The sequence below is a fragment of the Athene noctua genome, chromosome 1, assembly GCF_965140245.1.
Source record: "Athene noctua chromosome 1, bAthNoc1.hap1.1, whole genome shotgun sequence".
NCBI classification, from domain to species: Eukaryota; Metazoa; Chordata; class Aves; order Strigiformes; family Strigidae; genus Athene; species Athene noctua.
The window spans coordinates 70,086,006-70,107,654 of record NC_134037.1 but is presented as its reverse complement, the minus strand read 5'-3'; the positions used below and the strand labels follow the sequence as shown (position 1 = coordinate 70,107,654).

The 21,649-nt window shown below is 39.3% G+C and overlaps 1 protein-coding gene across 5 annotated transcripts in view; it reads left to right on the top strand.

Moving 5' to 3' along the window:
- Positions 1-20,884, top strand: part of ARID1B (AT-rich interaction domain 1B) — a 334,209-nt gene extending 313,325 nt beyond the window's left edge. For 4 of the 5 annotated variants that reach the window (XM_074896515.1, XM_074896516.1, XM_074896517.1 and 1 more), the window contains 7 exons: positions 4,761-4,899; positions 6,230-6,402; positions 7,993-8,143; positions 10,818-10,914; positions 14,176-14,965; positions 15,817-15,947; positions 17,966-20,884. In XM_074896515.1, coding sequence (XP_074752616.1) covers positions 4,761-4,899; positions 6,230-6,402; positions 7,993-8,143; positions 10,818-10,914; positions 14,176-14,965; positions 15,817-15,947; positions 17,966-19,678 — 3,194 coding nt within the window. In that variant the 3' untranslated portion in view covers positions 19,679-20,884. Of the gene's footprint in view, positions 1-4,760; positions 4,900-6,229; positions 6,403-7,992; positions 8,144-9,157; positions 9,275-10,817; positions 10,915-14,175; positions 14,966-15,816; positions 15,948-17,965 lie in introns of all 5 variants that reach the window. The other variant, XM_074896513.1, reaches the window with a different exon arrangement.
- Positions 20,885-21,649: the final 765 nt, after the last annotated feature.

Sequence of the window (21,649 nt, the reverse complement as noted above, 5' to 3'; positions counted from 1 at the left end):
TCCTTCTTAGTTCTTTGTTTAATATTGAAGCTTATGAAGCACTTTAAAAGTTATGGTTTCTATTTCAGGATGTTCACAATCAAAATTAAACATCTACCATAATAAAAACCCTGCAAGGATAGATGTAAAAATTTCACAGAGCAGCCTGGCAAATGTAAAATTTAAGGTGAAAAATGAAAAAAGAATATGGTACTTTCTTACAGAAAAGATGGTTGTTTTCATATTCTTTAACTAGAAAATATTGCTAATATAGATGGGTGTAACATATATGTGTGTGAGAATGTAACTAGTTTACATTTAATATGTGTGCTTGAAGGCACCCTTGTGCACATGCTGCATCCAAAACCTGTTTGAAGTATATTGCTTTGATGCAAAGTCAAGTGCTCAAAAGTTAGGAAATGCCAAAAGTGAGATACAGTCTTTGCATCCTTAATTATGTTTCCTTGTGCATATGCAGTTCAATACACTCTCAATTATGCAGGCACATTGACATTTTTTCCATGAAATGTCTGTGACATTCAGTGCATGGAATAAACAGTGCTCAGTGAATGAGGAGCTATTCAGTATTTTGTGTTATCCTCGCTTTTCAGTACACAGCCCTTACTCGTGCCACAGTTTTCAACCAGACTCAAACTGAGAGTTATAAATTTACTCCTTGGGGTTTTTTTGTCTTCACTACAACTGTATGTGAGGGCTTTAAAAAGTATTGATCAGCCTTTACAATATCCATCTGAGAGGGAAAGTAGTATGATTCCCATTCTACAGAAGAGGAACTGGGCTACCAAAAAATTTACAACATGAGTATCCACTTATTCTTGGTGCCAGTTTTCTAAGTTTTACCACGTGTAGCCCTTTATATTATCTGTTGCCCTACATGTTGTGCACAGCTGGAAATCAGCACCTCTAAACTCCTGAGAAAAGGAATCTCAACAGTCTCTCTGAGAAGAGGAACACATGTCTAAGAACCTCTTGAACAAAATTTAATTTCACTTATATGCCCAGTATTAAACTCTTTGTCTCTTTATCCAGTCTCTCATGGTACTTTCCCCATACTTTAACTCTCACTAGGTACATTTTCTAGACTTTCTTGATGTTCCCTGTTGTGTAATACCGTGTCCATGCAACTTCAGACTATTCAAATTCTAATTTGATCTCAGCAGCATCTATATCTCCTTTCCAGGTTCCCAGTTCCCTTGTCATTCTCCTATTCTCCTTTTCTGTTGATGGCCAGAAACCCTATTACCCTGCTGTTGCTTGCCAACCTCCAGTTATAACCATGAGAGCCTGTGCAGGGTGGCTTCCTGGCTATAGCTTCTCATGCTCAGCTCCACATTCAGGACTGTCCAGATCTGCCCAAGAGCTGAATTACTGTGAGAGTCCTGCTCACCCACAGCCTGAAATAAGTACAAACAGGATCTTCAGAAAACCAAGCAGTGAATGTGTAGCCTAATAATCTCTACATATAAACAGGTATTTTTCACAATTTTATTTGAACAAATCAGAATAAACCTGGAACAGCAAGAGTACTTTCCCTGTCACAGGCATGTCCCCAGCATTACTACCAAGTCTCCTGTTCAGACAATAAAGGGACCGCTGGTCCTGCATGTGAAAAAGGTAACCAAATATATACTTGGCTTGGAACACTCGCAGAAAAATATTTCTCTTTTGGGGACAGCAGAAGAGGACCATATATTTTCGAAGGCATATTCTTAGAAAAACCTGGCAAGTTACAGTTGAAAATTTCCAAAACAAAATTAGCTTGAAGGGAATTGGCTGAAGCTTGGCAAAGGTACTGAAAATCATATCCTAAAAGAGAAAATTAAGTTGCTTAAAGAATTGTTATTACTCTAACAGCAGTAACCATTAAGAGTACATACTTGATCTTATTCTTTCTCAAAGAATGTGCTATTTACATTGATGCAATTACTGAAATGTAGGTGAACTGTTCAGTGGCCTGTGAGTATATGACATGGAAATAATTGTCTCTGCGGTTGCTTGTAGGTCATATCCACACTTGGGCTCTTCTTGGTAGCTGTGACCTAATGCAGAGATTGAAACACTTGCAGTCCCTATCCTGTAGAAGTGTCCCTGACCCAGTGGAGGTCAAGAGCAAAGCATATTAACAAAGCAGTACCAGAAACTTTGCACTTCTTATGATAGAATTTGCCTTCCATTTTTTTCAGCTGTTCATAACCAGTCATTTAGAAAGAGGTGGGGAAAAATAACCGACCCTATAACCACTACCCAGCAGGTAGAAATTTGACTTGTAGCTTCTCAGTCAGGTGTCTTCTTTTTGCTTTTAAACCTTTCCTTATATAAAAAGTTTATATAAAACACACTGTTATTCACAATAAATATTATATATTCATGCAGCCCCTAAATACTGAAAAAATATTTTACTTGTTTCCTTTAGATGAATTAAGTTCTCACTCAGGTAGGATAGGGAAGAAGTTAATTGTTGCTTAACAGCCCCACCGTAAGAGAAATATGCAGGGTTAGGCAATATCATGTTTTACAGCAAGTATGTGGGTACACTGAGACATTTACTTACATGATTCTAATATAACAGGATGGTGTGTGACAATGTGTGGCTTAACTCAGAAATGCTCTCAAGCTTTTTTAGAAGTAATCTAGAATAGAGTGACGTTTTACAAGGGCCTGTAGTGATAGGACATGGGGTAATGGCTTTAAATAGGAAGAGGGTACATTTAGATTAGATGTAAGGAAGAAATTCTTCACAGTGAGAGTGGTGAGACACTGGCACAGGCTGCCCAGAGAAGCTGTGGCTGCCCCCTCCCTGGCAGTGTTCCAGGCCAGGTTGTTTGGGGCTTTGAGCAACCTGGTCTATGGAAGGTGTCCCTGCCCATGGCAGGGGGGTTGGAACAAAATGATCTTTAAGGTCCCTTCCAACCCAAACCATTCTGTGATTCCATGAACTGTGTTTAAAGCTCAAGGGCAGGAGAATGATCCTGGCTCGCTCAGGGGTCATATATACAAAGAGCTCATTTTATGACTGAATATGATGATTTTTTTCATTATCATATGGATTTGTTTAATTATAGCACTAAAGCCTTCAGTCAACTGTAGCATTAGGTGTTGCAAATGTTGTTGTTACCGTATTAATGCAATCAGAGGGCTTTGCTGAAACTTTTTTTGAACCTCATTACTATGTGAGCATAATCCAAACATGCCTCAGAAAGTTGAGGACAAGAACAATGTGGTCTACACAGTGTGGATTTTACATATGCACTTGGTACTGAGACTGATTTCCAGATAGTGGAACATGTGTTACAGATATAAATGAAACACATATGAAAAAGGTGTTCTTCAGTTAAAAACAAGCTCTGCCTGTCAAGATGATGAGCGTTCTAGGATTCTGAGTCAATTATAAACTACTCTCTCTTTCACATACAGAAGAAAAGCCCATACTGCTTGTTCCAATTTTCACTCTAACAGTAATTTATGAAGTTTTGTTAATTGGTTGTTGAACATAGATAGTCAGGCACTATAAAATGCTTACATGACAGACAGTTCATAAAAAAGAAGGACCTCTCAAGCCAAAGCCATGTCTTTCTGAGCCTATTAGATTTGTGAATTTTTTCCGTTGATAATTTTTTTCCCTGATTGCATCTAAAGATTTGAACCCTACAAGTTCTTCTTGGGTAGAATTTCTGCTGCAAGGCCAATCAGATCCAAGGCTTAGACGTTGTTACTAATTCCCACTTATTATCTTCTAAATCACAAAACTACTACATCAGATCTTTGGGGTTGTTTCTCCTCAGCAGTCATATGAAAATAGTAACTTCAGTGTCTACAAGACTGGTCTGGATGTACTTTGTCCTTAGCTTATATGATGTAATCAGTTAGTGCCCTTATTACTGCTCAGTCTCATCACAATAAACAGAGCCCAGTTTTCTACACTTGTTGTCATATCAAGAATATAGGTATTTACCATGGTTAAGGAGGACTGTAGTGCAGGTACTCTATTGCTTTCTGAGATCTCAGCATAGGAGTTTTCGCAGACGAAATAGTTCCTTTGCAGAATTGATGCAGTCTTGTTATATATGCTCTACAGTGACCCTAACTACATTTTGTTATGATGTCCATTGCTATTTTTATGGTTTTATTAGGAGTGTTAGATATAGCCTCCAGTTCAACTTCTACTTTCAGTGATCACCACCTTCTTATCCCACATTGCCTTTTGCATTTCTTAAATACAATCTTTTGCCATGCTGTCTCAAAGATGGCATAGAGTTGCGGTGTGCCATTAATCATTTACCATGTTTCTCCATGGAAATGTCTGCCTTTCAGTGGTAAATGTAATTATGGATTTATATTAATATAGCAGTTTAAATTTGTGAGGAAAAGCTTCTAGCTGAAATCTGCTTAATAAATGTATGTGTTGCGATAGCCATTATATAAAGAAGCTGTGCCAAAGAACAACCTTCATTTACTCTGTTGTAAACTATAGACAATTAACTTTGTACCTCTGACCTCTGATATAAATGATTCTTCATCTAGATGATTTCTATTCATGTTGCTTCAGGCATCAGATTAAATTCATGGTTATAGGAAAGATGGTGGCTATTACTGCACAGCATATCCTGATCTCAGAGGATGTTGGGGAAGTTATAAAGTACTGAGATGCATGGTACAAGCAGGCTTATGGGGGGAAGAACCGTTTTCTCTCCCTGATTATTATTATCTCCACAGGAATTTGCTTGCTATCTTTTAATATTTCCTTTTTCTTTAATTTCCAGCTAATTCTGGTTCCTTGCAAGGCCCACAGACTCCACAGTCTACTGGTAGTAATTCCATGACAGAAGTGCCAGGCGATTTGAAGCCCCCAACACCAGCATCAACACCTCATGGACAGATGACACCTATGCAGGGTGGCAGGTATGAAAAGGTCTTTGCTTCATTTTTTGTTGGGCTGTAGTTCTACAACAGTTTAAGCCATTCTTTTCCTATCCCAACTGCTTGGGCACTCATCTGATTCTGCTGTGAGCTGGTCAGAGCCTTAGAAGTGCCAGAAAATTATTGGTTTTGGAGGGGAGAGAGGGAAAGGAAGGAAGGAGTAGAAGCTGCATTATATTTCTGAACACGAGAGAAGGCTCAGACAAGCACCAATGTGAAGTGGGGCATGTGAATATGTGAGCAGTGGGGAGGAAGGGGGAACCCAGCAACACCAACTTAGAACCACAGCCTTTCTTTCCTTGCTTACCCTGTCCTCCTCTGGTATACAGGTCCTTCCTTAGGAAGGAGGAATGTGTGGTTTTAAGGTATTACTTAAATTCAAATCATAAAAAGCTTATAGAGCAACAGTGGTTGAGACAATTCAACTGAATGGACCAAGAGACCCCTTTCAGTTCTGTGTCCCTTAAATTACACAGACAGGCTTAATCTGAAGTGAAGCCTTCTCAGTGTTCATTAAGGATCCTTAGCCCAGTGAAGTCCAAGTTCATGTTGACTTCAGCCAGGACGTAGCTGAGCTCTGAGCTATGTACAGAGTCACTCTGAACATATGTAGGTTCTTTTTTATTTCACCTGTAATACAGCAGAAGGGATAACAAGAACCTTTTTAAATAATCTTTAATTCAGATTACTCTTTTTTCCCTATTAAAAAATTGTCTTTTTCATTAAAAATAAATCTGATAGTTATCAGGGAGACTCCATTTTCTAAGCCAAATTTTTAAGGGCTTTAAAATAAAGCTGACTGCAGCCATAAAGGTTAGTGTCTCTCCATAATAGTAATGGTATTTGGGAGGTAAATCAAAGTGTTGCTGTTTAGTCTTTCCTCTTGTAGGAGACCAATGGGGTGTTCAGTAGATTTGAAAGGTAATAAATATGAAACTGATAAAAAGTAATACTATTTTGTCACAGCATATAATTAACCTGTGGAGCTCACTGCCTTGGGGTAGTGAGGCAAACATCTTAGTGAAATTTCAGAAAGGTTTAGAATTTCATATGAGTAATAGGAACACGCACAGTTGAATTAGATTAAAAATCCTGATCTTTAAGGTAAGTAGCCAGATAAGCTCAGGGAAAAAAATGGGTAGATTTTTTTAAATGATTGTCTATTTTGAAAGTTTTTTTGCATCTTTCTCAGATGTATCCTGCACTGATCACTGTCACGGCATCATGGACGAGCTGTATTATAGCCCAGTCTGTTTTCACAATTCTTATGAATACATGATGACGCTAATGCCTCCTTTTTCTCATCTGCCAGAAACAGCGCAGTTAGTGTGCATGATCCCTTTTCTGATGTAAGTGATTCAGCATTCCCAAAGCGAAACTCCATGACGCCAAATGCACCATACCAGCAGGGAATAAACATGCCAGATATGATGGGAAGAATGCCATATGAGCCGAATAAAGATCCTTTCGGTGGAATGAGAAAAGGTATTTTCTTTGTGGGACCTTAAGTGTTCTTCCCTACTTCTACGTAATCAAGATGTTATAGTCGTCAGAATGAGTTTTTGTACTTTGCTGATTTTGCCATTGGTAAAGTGGTGTCCCTGTAGCAAAAAGAGGTGCAGTGCAATTGTGTTTCATTCTGGTCTGGTCATATTTTCCCCTCTCAGAGTCACAACGTTTATTTTAGCCTTAAGAGAAACCTAAAAATGCTTGTAGGCATACATTTCCAGCAAATCAGATACTGGACTTCAGTGTTACAATGTGAAGTGGTGAAGCAACATGCCTGGTTGTAGTAGGGCTGAACTGGGAATTCACTGTGTAGAACTGAGCAAGTCTCCTGATGCTCTCTGTCGCAGTTTACATAATTTTTAGAATAGGAAAGCTGATTTTTTTTTCACACTTGGACAGCCCCTGACAAAAGGTGATAAACACACTCAAAGTTTGTTTATTTTTAGAAAACAAAAATGCAAATTAATGTCAAACCTGACTCTTATCCTTTTGGGCACTTAACCTACAGATGGTTTTGTGGATATTGTAAAATGTGCTTAAAATGAATCAATCTTGCATGCCGTATATAGGAGGGTGGGAGGAAAGAACACAAGCAGGGCTCACAGTGGCTGCAAGGGAAAGAGCAGATGGAGGAGATGAAATTTAAGAAAATAGAAACTGAAAGGGAGCAAAAAGGAGCAATGAGAATAAGAGGTCCAGAAATCAGGGGAAAAAAGATAGGTGATGAAGTGGGGAGATGCTTTAAAAGAGTTAGTTAACCCAATGTGAAGTTTTTTAAACCTTCCCTTTAAATCCTTTTGCCTGGACTGTGGACACTACCATAACACAGTTGGAAAAAGGGAAAACCCCCTCTGCCTTAGGTGCACTTTAGGTTTTATATCCATGTGAGATTAAGTGGGTTTATTACACTTTTTCATACATCTCACATTTATTCTGTTGAAACAGAAATGTCTCTGTTCAGTATCTACTATGAGGGGCTAAAGGACAGAGTCTCTTTATTTGCTTGTGGATTAATAGCGGATAATAGTGGTCAATGTGCCTTTTTTTGGACCCGTAGAATATGCCCATCCAGCTTGAGAAGCTACATTAGGAGTATTACAGTATCTTTTCCTAACTAAATTAGGTTATACCTGTGTGTATGAGGGTGCTATGGGAAAAAGAAGAGCCTGATTCTGACAGCTTTGTAATCCAAACCAGGAGATTTGCTTTTATCTGTTTTGTAGGATTTATGTTTGCATTCATATTTACCATTGTTTGGGGTGAAAAGAAGAGCGACTTCATCTTCAGCTGTGAAGACCACAGGGAAGAAGCTGCCTGGTGCCTGATGAGCTCAGTTCCATAGGATGAGATTACTTTTCTCACTTGCAGCTTCCTAATATTATAACCATCATCTTGGTAGTGGTGCTGCTTCATGTGTTTTCATCAGACCCTGGAGAGCTTGTCAGACACCAGCTAATACTCCTTGGCAGTGTTAGGGATCTGAACATTATTTTAAAATACGTCATTTAATAGAAAGATAGCTTCAAACACCCAGAATAATATATTTCATTTACCTTACTGTTGCAGTGCCTGGAAGCAACGAGCCTTTCATGACCCCTGGACAAATGCCTAACAGTGGAATACAAGATATGTATAACCAGAGTCCATCTGGAGCAATGTCCAACATGAGCATGAGCCAGCGACAGCAGTTCTCTTATGGAAGCGGCTATGACAGGAGGTGAGTCAATCTTCAGGCAAAAGCAAAGCCCATTAGTGAAAATGATCCTCTCTCTCCTCTTCTCATTTTCCCATTGCACCTTGCAGAGAACATAGCAGCCTACATTTCCTACAGCATCTTACTAAATCACTGGGAGTCAAACCACTGGTAATGACTGAGTCTAGCTGTTCACAGAAATTAATAAGGAGGAATTGTCACACCTTAGAAGTCACTCAGGCAGCAGCAATCAGCACGTGGGTGTGTTTGACAGCTGCCTTCAGCTGGCTGCTGGGCTGGGCTGTGATGGCATAAAGTAGCACTTGCGTTATTCTTCTGGCCATGTTTTCACCTAAACAGTTGTTGGTGGGCTTTTTATGAAAAACAAAATGCACAGCCTAAATAGGTCTGGTTTGTGGTCTGTTAGCGAAGTGCCTTTGGAGAGTCTGGAGTCTGTTGTCTGAGCTGTAGGGGCACCAGTCTTGTAGTGTGTCCATCGGGACCATGTAAGTTTGTCTTTCGGTGAAGTACACAAAATAAATTTGGTCCCCTTTTGTTTATCTCAGGAAAGGCTTTGGGAGGGGAAAAAAAAAAAACAAACCAGGAGAATTACTGATGTCTAAGCACTGATATAGCAAGCAGAATGGTTTGGGAATGTTTGGATTATATTAAGTATTCCGGTAGGTTTTGCAGCTCTGGCTCTATCCCTACTTTTATTTTACTTTCATTAGACTGTGTACTTTAGCTTCACTTTTTGTTTCCTGATAGTAGCCAAAGTGGTGCAGTGTGGGTCTTTTAAGTGTAACAGCGGAGTAGTTTTCAGTCAGTAATTTGAAGGAGTAGATATGTAGAGTAACAAGTATAATCATGTTGTTCAAAAGATCACATTGCTGGGGAGTCAGTGAGAGTGAGGGTTCCAGTGGAAGGCGATAAGTGAAGAGAATGTTTTCTTCAAGGGATGTGTTTTGTTTTATTTTGTTGGCAATTTTGGAGAATAAGTGCTTTTTACAGAATGAGGTTTCCTTTGTCATTTTTTAGGTCGGATCATGGGCTGGGTCCTGAAGGCAGTATGGGACCACCTGGTCAAAGCAACATGGTGCCTTCAAACAGTGACCCAAGCATGTACTCTCCTAATCGTTACCCTGGCCAGCAAAGGTGAACACTGATTTCTCTGTTTGTAATATCTTCAATAACCAGCTAACAAGTGCTAGCAGCCTCTGTGAGAGCACATAGGCAGAATATGTGGCCTCTTGGTGTGTTACTTCTGTTTTGTCTGTTCTTATTTAGGCTTTTACCGTTGGCTCAGTTTCCTGGGGGGGAGGCAGAGACTTGGGTGAATTGGTTGACGTTTTGTAGCCATAGAATCTGAGGTGTTAGAAAAGGAGTATACATCCTGCTTTGTGTATCTCCCTGCCAACACTGAACTAGAAGATACTTTATAGGCCCAAGTTCTCCAGGGCAGCATTCAATAACAGCAGTTCTAAAACTTCCACAACTTCACCGGGCTCATGGTTATCCTGTGGCTAACAAATTGAATATTTAGAAAAGGTTCACTTACCTATAACATACAAGTACCTTTGTTCAGTTTTATCTTACTGCATGTACCATCTTGGACAACTCTGGACAATTCCCATCAGTTACATCCTTCTTTTAAAGGGCATTAGGTAATTTCTCTCCATCCATGACATAATTTTAGGAGATACTGAAATGACTTTTGCTTTCACTCTGGTTAACTTTCAAAAAATGTAATTTTCTATTCTTTTGGAAAAATTAGGTCCCATTAGTTCTTCTAACATGTCGGGTTCCTCAGTCCTCTGTTTCTCTGACTGTCCCTGATATATTACTTCCATAATTATACTTGAATTGTAGATGTGTTCTCACTGGTAGTGTACAGAGAGGAACTACTGATACCAATCTGCAATACAGTGTTATTTATCAATCTTAATACTTTCCAAGTCCTTTATTTCAGCAACCTAAATTTCATTCAGATGTGCTAAAAATATAGCAGTTGCACTGTAGTGCTCCTCAGAGGTCTTAAAGGCCACAGGTAAGTTTCCAAGTGCAATGCAACTCTGCCTTTTATGAATATGCTTCATTACATAGCTTTAATTAAAAATTACAGGAACATTAGCAAAACTATGAGTACTGTTTTTACTCACTATTGATCTATTTTGATGTTACATATTGCAATGAAATTTGTACTTACTTTCTGTCGCTATCGTCAGACTAAAATAATGATTTCACTTTAAATCGGCACTTAACTATTGATTAAATTCTTAAATAATTCCGAAAGTAGCTTGCTTGGAGACTGACTTGTTAAAAGACAACAGTTTTGTCTTGCAACCTTTGAGCTGCACATCAGATACTTTTCCACCTAAGATGGCTTCCCAGTGGCTGCAGCTGCCTGTCTTACCTCTTTGCTGGTCATATCCTGTTCCCGTTCCTGACTGCTACCTCTAAATCTCTCTGTTGCATCTTCACTGCTCATCTTTTCTTCTGTTAGTTGTCTCGCCTTCCTTCCACTACCGGCTCCAGCAGAGCTTACTACATCAGGCTCAGGACTACACCACGTTGTACCTTCATCTTGTTTCCAAATGGCAAATATCTTCAAGTTGCAAGATCATGGGGGTACTTTGCTTTTCCTGATGGCTTTGAAGTTCCAGCAGCTCTAAGTGTTGATTTGAATGTTTCATTTTAGGCATGAACCATATGGACAGCAGTATCCAGGACAAGGACCTCCCTCAGGACAGCCACCATATGGAGGACATCAACCTGGAATGTATCCACAGCAGCAGGTAGGAGAGAGGAAAACATCTATTTTAATAACATTTGTTTAATAAATATCACCCCAAAATTCTGTATACATTCAAAAAGTTGTTTATACAATTATATGTCTTTTGGCACAGTGGAGCACTGTAGTTCTGGTCAAAATCACAGCCCATGTACATAAGCAATGTATATGCAGCTATAGGAAAATGTGTTCATTGCACTGGAAGAGCATAAATTTTAACAGATGTTCTGTGGCTTTGGATGTGTATCAAGTGATTGTCCCAAGTTAATAACCATCAGACTGGGAAAGTATAATTCGTAGGCTAGTAAAGCAATGCTGCCCCAGTTCCAGAAACAAATAGGAAAATATCTTGTCTGGTGGGCCTTAACTTAATGTCATGCAGCCAAGTGAACCTAACAGAAAACTGGAACAAAGTAAAATGTGAAACATTCTCAATTACTTAGAAAGCTGTGGTGGGCCATATGAGATACCTACCTTTAATATAGATCAGATGGCATATTCCCCACATGTTATCTCTAGTAATAATATGGTACAAATACATGAGAGAGAACATGATTAGTGTTAAAAACAGTTCAAACATTTTACATTCCAGTCTCCTTAACTGTGTAATAACTTTGAAAATACAAATTATATTAATTAATAAGATTTTTTTTGTTAGGTGTATCATTAATACCTTGTGGGCAAAATCCCATCTTACAAGTCGACAGCAAAACTCCACTGACTTCAGCAGGATCAGAGTTTCATCCTGCATGTTACTAATTCATTTCTAGTCATATAATAATTGAAGTTAGCTTCCAAAATAGAAAGCATTTCCTTATAATGTAAAAATTAAAATGTAAGCTAGTTGTTGGCCAATTTCAGATAGTTCTTTTCAGTTTGGGACAGAGCTTTACTAGAAAATTTCAGGGGGGGAAGCCTGAAAGAGGAGATCTTAGGTTGCACTGTACTGAAAATGTATATAAATTTCAATTTCAGAATTTCTTGCTTATCAATTTGGTTCATAACATCTCTAAAACAGTATAATCAAAAAAGTGTTTTGTTGTTCTTTATGATGAACATATGCTAGCAGTCTGAGTGATTTAGTGGGGAAATTACCAAGATATATAACAGAACAGTTTGTGATATTCCATGCTAACGTATGAAGGGAATATATTAACTACATGTTCATTTAAGCACGGAGACAGCTAGAATTTGTAAAAATATATTTGGCCCTGTCCTTAATGTTGTTTACATGCTTTGTACAATAACTCTTGAATGCAAAATGCATTAATGCAAAAAAAGCAGTGAAGAATGAAGGGCAAGGATCCTGACCGGCCTCAGCCTTTCCCTTCTACTCCCAGAGGATTCCACTTCTTCATTTGGCTAGAGATTAGGTTACCACTAGCTTATTTTCAGTTTCCAAAATCTTACTCTATAGTGGTACAGGAGGACTCTGAAAAATGGCCTTTATGAAGCTTTATCTGCAACCTGAAGGCTAAGGAATGACCTGGGAAGGAGTTGCTTGGAGTATGAACTCCTAAGGAAGCACTTTGAGCCAGGTTTTTCAATTCCTGTACAAATGCTTCTACCTCGAGAGCTGTTATGGAGCAGGTGACCTGTGTTTGTGTCTTATTGTCTTCTGCAAGGTCTCACAATTCCACATCCCCAGTGGAGAGAGACACACCTTGTGCAGTGTCAGTCTCCTGCCGAACCTTTACACAAGAGGGGGAGTTCAGGTGCATCACTGTCCTCAGCACTGGGTACCATTAGGCATGTTACCGCTACATAGACAAGAGCACTGAACTGCTTTTAAAAAGGCACATGCTTCATTCCCACGTGTCCGCTTTAAGTGCTCTGAGTCACTGTGGCAAAACAAACACCACCTTTTTAGGTGTGGCAACTGCCAAGTCAGTTCTTAATGTATAAATTGGCCCCAAGGGTGGAATTTGCTACAGCAAGTAGTTTATGTAAGGCTGCAAATAGGCATTTCTCAGATAGCCAGACAGTTCTATAGCAAGTTTTAAAAAAAAATACTTTCATGCATACAGTAGTTGGGGTTTTATGTGCACCAAAGTTGGAAGATGAGTTTATGAATCCCAGAGCTGTTTTAACTGACCCATATTGAATACATACAGAATTTTATCTGATCTTATCTCTAGTACATTAGTATACACTGTGCGGTGTGACTGAGCTACAGTTTTCGGGGGAGCCATAACTTTGAATTTGCCATAGATCATATATTCAAAAATCACCCATTTAATTCACATTTTTTGCTTCAGAGCACTCAGTGTGGTTTGAACTGTGGAACAGACTCCCACAGGAACTAAGGACCTCTGCAAACCTTACCACCTTCCCCTCAAACTGTAACATGTCTTTTTTTGTTCTGCTGTCTTAAATACATACAAGCTTGTATGATTTAAAACCAACTCAGCTCCACCCAAGGTAAAACAGCTTACCTCACACAGCATTCCTCACTTGAGAGGGTGAGAAACAAAGAGGGAATAAACCATAGTTGGCAGCTGTTAGTTACATCACTTACTTCATTACTGATCAGCAGGGTAAGAACCTGCATAAACTAGAACAGAATGTTTGGTTGTGACCATTTGCTGTAATAATCTCACAGTAAATTAAATGTTATTAGGATGATTTGGAAAGAGGGATGGTTGCCCAAACAGGCAACCCAGTTCCTGGGAATTACACAGAGTAGAAAATGCAGCAGAATGTTTTCTCCTCCTAATAAATTTACTGTGTGTAGCCTATGCCCTGTCATAAGATCCAGTGTTTCAGATGTGCATGCTTGCAGCAGATCTTGTTATTTCAAGAGTTTATTCAGTGCTTGTCTCTTGAAAAGATTCAGTGAGTAGTTTTGAAATTCTTTAAGATTTTTCTTCTTAGTAGACTAAGCATAAAAAAGAAGTGACAATATTTTAGTTGGTGAGGACTGTTGCCTTTTCATGCAAGTCTGAAATGACCAATGGAATTTAATCTGACAGATAGGAGAGGAAAGGGAGAAAATGAGAGCAAGCATAAGAAAATTTAGCTCAAGGATAAGTTTCCTTTTAATATTAAGTTATAAATGCAGCAAAACAGGAGCTTAAAAAGAAAGCACTGGATGAAGCCTAAGCATAGCACTCTGTGCCCAACTCTGGAATCAGCATGATCCCTCCAGAACTAAGCACCTTCAGCTTTTTAAATGAACTTTCAGCCAATGTATTTGTATTGTATATGGAGTATATATATATATGGAGTAGACGTGACGTACCTTCTTTCAAAAATTTTTTTTCAGAACTATAAGCGACACATGGATGGCATGTATGGGCCTCCAGCCAAACGCCATGAAGGGGACATGTATAACATGCAGTATGGCAACCAGCAACAGGAAATGTATAACCAGTACAGCAATGCTTACACGGGGCCTGACAGGAGGCCCATGCAGGGTCAGTATCCGTATCCCTATAACAGGGAGAGGATGCAGGGCCCAGGACAAATGCAGCAGCACGGAATACCTCCCCAGATGATTGGTGGCCCCATGCAGTCGTCATCCTCCAGCGAAGGTCCTCAGCAGAACATGTGGCCAACACGAAATGATATGCCTTACCCTTACCAGAATAGGCAAGGTCCAGGAGGCCCTGCACAGGCCCCACCGTATCCAGGGATGAATCGCACTGATGATATGATGGTACCTGACCAGAGGATAAACCACGAGAGTCAGTGGCCTTCTCATGTCAACCAACGTCAGCCTTCTTATATGTCATCCTCAGCTTCCATGCAGCCTATCACTAGACCTCCTCAGTCATCCTACCAGACGCCACCCTCTATGCCAAACCACATCTCTAGAGCTCCAAGTCCAGCATCCTTCCAGCGCTCTTTGGAAAACCGTATGTCTCCAAGCAAGTCTCCTTTCCTACCCTCCATGAAGATGCAAAAGGTTATACCCACAGTTCCAGTGTCACAGGTCACAGGACCTCCACCCCAACCACCACCAATTAGGCGAGAAATTACCTTCCCCCCAGGCTCTGTAGAAGCATCCCAACCAGTCTTAAAACCAAGACGAAAGATTACCTCAAAAGATATTGGTAAGCATCAAAACAAAAGCCAAATACCAAAATAGATTGGGAGAAAGGGACTTTGGTTTTGATTTTCTTTTACATTTTAAGACTATCTTGACAAATAGTTAACTCTGGTAACTGTAATGTGATTGTCTTCAATAAAAATTCAGTAACGTATGCATCAGTGAGAATGGTAGGTAAAAGTTATCCCAGACAATCTGACATAAATCGAAGGCAGCATTTTATAAGGGGAACTGAGGTCTCCAGAAATGCGTTAAAAACAAAGCTTGCCACAAATTTCCAAAGGATATGTGTTGAAAGGTCCTTCAGAATGTCTGTTAAATCACCAGTACAACATTTAGCTGAGCAAAGCTTTGTGTGTTCCTGTTTCACGGAAGCTCATGCTGTTCTGCTCTGTAATTACAGTCTCTGCCTCCCTTGAATGGCCCATTTTTTTATTCCATATTATTTGTTATGTTTGGTTTTCTCCCTATTCTTTTCCAAGTATTTTCTTATCTTGAATTCCTGTTTATTCAAGTTCTCATACTTCAAGTTCCTGACAGAGTATTCTACTATTCTACCTTTATTTACCGATTATTTGGTTTAGTCATTCTCTAAGTTTGTACAATTACTTTCGGCTTCAGCGAAGTCAGGAAGAAGGGCCCTGTTAAGATATTCTCCAATATTAAGGCTGAGCAGCAGTTACAGAAAAACTGAACGGGGCTAAGTGGTGAAAGCAAGGTCTTGACCAGTGTTTCAGTAACTACTTCATTTAAATTCTGCATCCTCAGAATGTCACAGTTTAATCTTTCAGAACTCATTAACAGTCTCTAAGGATGCATTAATACTGTTTTACTTCTCCTCCTTCCTTTCTCCAGTAACTCCTGAGGCCTGGAGAGTGATGATGTCTCTTAAATCTGGTCTTTTGGCTGAAAGTACCTGGGCGCTAGACACTATTAATATTCTCCTGTATGATGACAGCACTGTCGCAACTTTCAACCTCTCTCAGGTAGGTGGGAAAGCAGTATACTTCACAACTTTCCAAGGAAAGAAAACTGAAATAAGATACCTACAAAAATGCTGAAGTCCTTTAAAATTTATTACAATTAACATAAATTTGAGTATTGTAAACCTTCTCTTTTTTATGATTGTAACAGTGAGCAACAAGAGATTGCTTTTGGTCAAATAGGGGAAATAATAAGCCTGAAAGAAAGGTATCTCTTGTAGAAAGGAGCATGTAGGAATATAAGAATTGTAGCACTGACAGAAGATTAATGTGTAAATTCACACATGATAGTACAAGGACAATCCCAGAAAACAGAAGCATGTTAGTAATCTTGCTTAACTTGTGTTTCCATAAAAGGCTTTGCAAAACTATACTAAAATTGATTTGAGGCTGTCTTTTGGTGACTACTTGTCTTATTCAGTAGTTCCATACTAGGCTGTGGGATTTTTTTAATTGCTTATTTTCTGTTTGGTTTCTTCTCCCAGTGAATTAAGTTTGCACAGAAATATCAGAGTGACAATTTAAAAGCTAAAATCCACTGTCTGTCCACAGGATGCAAGTAACACGGGATTTAACAGTGTGTGCTTTTTGCCTCACTACCTCCCAGCATTTTTCAGCCCTGCTCTAACCATTGGCCTGTTAGGTGGTAGTAATAGATGTCATGCTGATAATGCACATCATCTAAAATTTGTACAAATTAAATATTCAGATGCTCTGCTCCATTCATTCCTTGGTTACTAATAGTGTAACTCATCATTCTTTAAATATAATGACCTTTTTTTTAAAATACAGACACAAATGGTACATTTCATCCCACCTAACTTTAGAACTAGGGATATCTATAGCACAATTCATCTCATCCTGAAGTAGAGATCTAAAATAGGTCAGATGAATCATACCCTAGAAATGTCCTGTAAAAGACCATTGATTATAAAAGGAATCTAGACAATGAAGTTAGGCGTGTAACTGTTGCGGGTGTTTGAAGTTAAGTGAGGTGAATCTCCTCTGAATTCTGTCAGAATTTGCATTCATGCACCCTGTGCAAATTGCACAGAATACCAGGCATATTTTAAATTATGTGTTTTTGACACTTTTGCCTTGGACTCTATTTCCAGTGGTAGTCAGGATTCCGTATGATGGCTGATAATTCCTGCCATTCATAAGCATCAATTTGTTCTTAATTCTTTGAGGGTTTGGCAATCGTTAGAGAATACCAAATGGACAAAAGGATACAACTTGCTGAAAACCTATTAGCCCACAATTAAAAAAAACCCCAACATTAAAAGCCAGACAATCAGGCTGAATACATCATAACAGCAAAGAATTTTTAATAATAAAGCCACTGAGGGTAGATTAATACCAAGTCCAACTACTGCCTTTCCGTAAGAAAGTGATTACAAGTTCATTAAGAGGATTAAACCTAAATGAAAACTGTTTCTGAAGGGTGACTTACAGCACTAGCCTCCAATAACAATTTTTAAATATTGCCAGGCAAAAATGAAACTGTTGCATTAGAGATGGGATATTAATTTAGGATGTCAGTACCTAGACCCTGAACTGCAGACTCCTACAGTACAGTTTGGTTTTAGAGACTGAGACACAAAGGAAGAGAGGAAGAGTTGTAAACTTGAAACATCTAATAAAGTACAAATCAGAAAAACTAAGCGAGTTAGAAACTTCAGTATTCTCTACAGAAAATGAAGAATACTAAACACTTTCAAGGGGACAGAACAGCTAGGCTAGATGTCTGCTGTAGCTTAAAGGAGACATACAAATAAAGTTCTGTATTTCTTATAGCTGTTACAGTTTAAGCAAATGGAGCCATGATAGTTTGACATTATATACAGTTTGGACAGACGCTAGAAGAATTTCCTTTGATTAACTTCTGCCGTGCAGGACCTAGACACAAGTCCCCAGCAGGAGGAGGGAAAATACTCAGATGTATGCATCAGTGTTCCTACTAAAATTCCATGCAGACAAAAATATTTATCTGATTTTTATGTTCTTTCTTCTCCCCTCAGTTGTCTGGATTTCTTGAGCTTTTAGTAGAATATTTTAGAAAATGCCTGATTGACATTTTTGGAATCCTTATGGAATATGAAGTGGGAGATCCAGGCCACAAAGCACTTGATCACAAAGCAGCCAAGAAAGATGATAGCCAGTCCTTGGCAGAGGATACAGGAAAGGAGGAGAACGACGAATGTATTGACTATTTTGATGAAGAGGAGGAGGAGGGAGAGGATGAAAAGGTAGAAGGAGAAGAAAAGAGCATTGTTTTTTCTACTCCTGGTGCCATTGCTGATCCAAGTGAGAGGCCAAAACAAGCCAGTAAATTTGACAAGCTGCCAATAAAGATTGTAAAGAAAAATAATCTATTTGTTGTTGACCGATCTGACAAACTTGGACGCGTTCAGGAATTTGATAGTGGACTTCTCCACTGGCAGCTTGGTGGTGGTGACACAACTGAGCATATCCAGACTCACTTTGAAAGCAAGATGGAAATTCCTCCGCGCAGGAAAGCCCCTCCTCCCTTGAACTCTCCAAGCAAAAAGAAGGACCTTGAGGGGAAAGGTGAATCTGAGGAACAACAAGAAAAAAGTATAACAGCAACCATTGATGATGTCCTCTCAGCTCGGCCAGGAGCATTGCCTGAAGACTCAAACTCTGGTTCCCAAACAGAGAGCAGTAAATTTCCTTTTGGGATCCATCAAGCCAAAAGCCACCGGAATATTAAACTGCTAGAGGATGAGCCAAGGAGCCGGGATGAGACTCCTCTATGCACCATAACTCATTGGCAAGACTCCTTGGCCAAACGCTGCATCTGTGTGTCAAATATCGTCCGTAGCTTGTCTTTTGTGCCTGGCAATGACACCGAAATGTCCAAACATCCAGGCTTGGTGCTGATCCTGGGAAAGTTGATCCTTCTTCACCATGAGCATCCAGAAAGAAAGCGAGCGCCGCAGACTTACGAGAAGGAGGAAGAGGAGGACAAAGGGGTGGCCTGCAGCAAGGATGAGTGGTGGTGGGACTGCCTCGAGGTCTTGAGGGATAATACATTGGTCACATTAGCCAACATTTCTGGGCAGCTAGACTTGTCTGCTTACACAGAAAGCATCTGTTTGCCAATTTTGGATGGCTTGCTGCACTGGATGGTGTGCCCGTCTGCGGAGGCACAGGATCCTTTTCCAACCGTGGGGCCCAACTCAGTTCTTTCGCCTCAGAGACTTGTGCTGGAGACCCTGTGTAAGCTCAGTATCCAGGACAATAATGTGGACCTTATCTTGGCCACCCCCCCATTCAGTCGTCAGGAGAAACTCTACGCTACTTTAGTTAGGTACGTTGGGGACCGCAAAAACCCGGTCTGCCGAGAAATGTCCATGGCGCTCTTATCGAACCTTGCCCAGGGGGACACATTAGCAGCAAGGGCAATAGCTGTGCAGAAGGGAAGCATCGGAAACTTAATAAGCTTCCTGGAGGATGGGGTCACCATGGCCCAGTACCAGCAGAGCCAGCATAACCTCATGCACATGCAGCCTCCGCCTCTGGAGCCGCCTAGCGTAGACATGATGTGCAGGGCAGCCAAGGCCTTGCTGGCCATGGCTAGAGTGGACGAGAACCGCTCAGAGTTCCTTTTGCACGAGGGTCGTTTGCTGGATATCTCAATATCTGCTGTCCTGAACTCTCTGGTTGCATCTGTCATCTGTGATGTACTTTTTCAGATTGGGCAGTTATGACATAAGTGAGAAGCCAAGCATGTGTGAGTGGAGATTAGAGGGTCACATATAACTGGCTGTTTTCTGTTCTTGTTTATCCAACGTAGGAAGAAGGAAAAAAAAAAAAAAAAAGAATCTTTGCTCCTCTGCCCCATTCACTATTTACCAATTGGGAATTAAAGAAATTATTAATTTGAACAGTTATGGAATTAATATTTGCTGTCTATGTGTATAAGTACATCTTTTTATTTTATTTTTTTTAACCAAAGTTGCTGTCTAGTACATTCAAAGGTCACACTTTTTTTTCCATAGATTATCCTTTTCAATGTTCTTTTCCATGTTTGTATTGCATATTTTTTGGGAAGCGAACTAGTGACTTTTTAAGAAAAATGTTATGGCAAACCATTGTATGATGGAAAAAAAATCTCACCACTTTGAAACAAAAAGGTGAAAAATAACAACATACCAAGTTCCTGTGTGTTTTATTTTTTCAAATAAGGAAAAAATAAAAAAAAACTTGTATACCATCACCCAAAGCTCTGTGCAATAGAAGATTCTAGTGATGTAGGTGTAGGGGATCAAGGAGGGTGTCAGTCAGTAGTCAAAATACAAAACGATACTGGTTTCTCCTCAGGAGAAATGGTTACATTAGGCTAGGAGCAAAACAAAAAAGTCAAGTTAAAAGATTTTTAAACAAAACCTGATGATAAACATCAATTGCTTCCTCACCAGAACTGTCTTGTCTACATCTGTTTTTTTTGACCTTCCACAACGACAGTTCTTCACAATTCCTTTAATCATTTTTTAAAATATTTTTTTATTGCCTAAGGGCCGTGATGTATATAGAAGTTGTACATTAAACATACCCTCATTTTTTTTTTTTTAGTACAAAGTTTTTAGTTTCTTTTTCATGATGTGGTATCTACAAAGTGATAGTAGAATTATTTTTTCTTTCATTTGGGCCATATCTCCAAAAAATAATAAAAAAAAAAAAGAAAAAAGAGAAAACCCAACACAGAAAACCAACAACTGAGGGTAATGTACAAGTTTCTGTATGTATAAAGTCATGCTCTATTTCGGGAGAGCAGCCGATCACAATTTGCTTTATAAATCAAGGTGTGGAAATGGTTACGTATGGATTGATTTAAGAAAATGGTTACCAGTCTACAGACAAAAAAATATATACAGGAAAAAAAAAAAGGAAGAAACACAACTTCAAAGATTTTTCAGTGACAAGAATCTGCATTTGTATTTCAAGATAATGTAGTTAAAAAAAGAAAAAACTTGATGTAAATTCCTCCTTTTCCTCTGGCTTAATGAATTTCATTTATTCAGTATAAAATCTTTATATGTTCCACATGTTAAGAATAAATGTACATTAAATCTTGTTAAGCACTGTGATGGGTGTTCTTGAATAATGTTCTAGTTGCAGTGTGGGATATCAGAAAGCAAACTAATTACAAGAAAGAGCAATAATGATTATTCTCTTTCCCCTACTTTATTATTATGACCTTCAAAAATATTACGCTATTGTATTGCAGCAACTTGCTCTCCTTCTAGAAGAGCCTTCTTGCATCACAGGGAAGTGTTTTTAATTATTATTTATAAAACCACAGAGCCTCAAAGGGGAAGACATGGCTGGCAGATGATAGTTCTGACTATGCAGGTATCCAGTCTCCGTGCTGTGTTTGGGGGACTGAAGATGGATGTTAGAAAAAGCGACAAAAGATTTTGTTAAAGCAATAACCAACTTGAAGAAATGGATCTGTATTCACTACCTGTAATTCTCTCTGTTGGTTAAAGGTGCAAATACCCCAGTGCTGTGGGTATTTAGAATAAACACCCACCCACTTCTCGATACTGTATGTGTCGTTGCATACTTACGTGGCCTCTCATCCTGGGAGTCCCCCATTAAAGTGGATCAGGCTTTAATAGAGCACATCCATCATTATAATTGGTGGGAGATGGCCATTTCGGTTTCAGGAATTATCT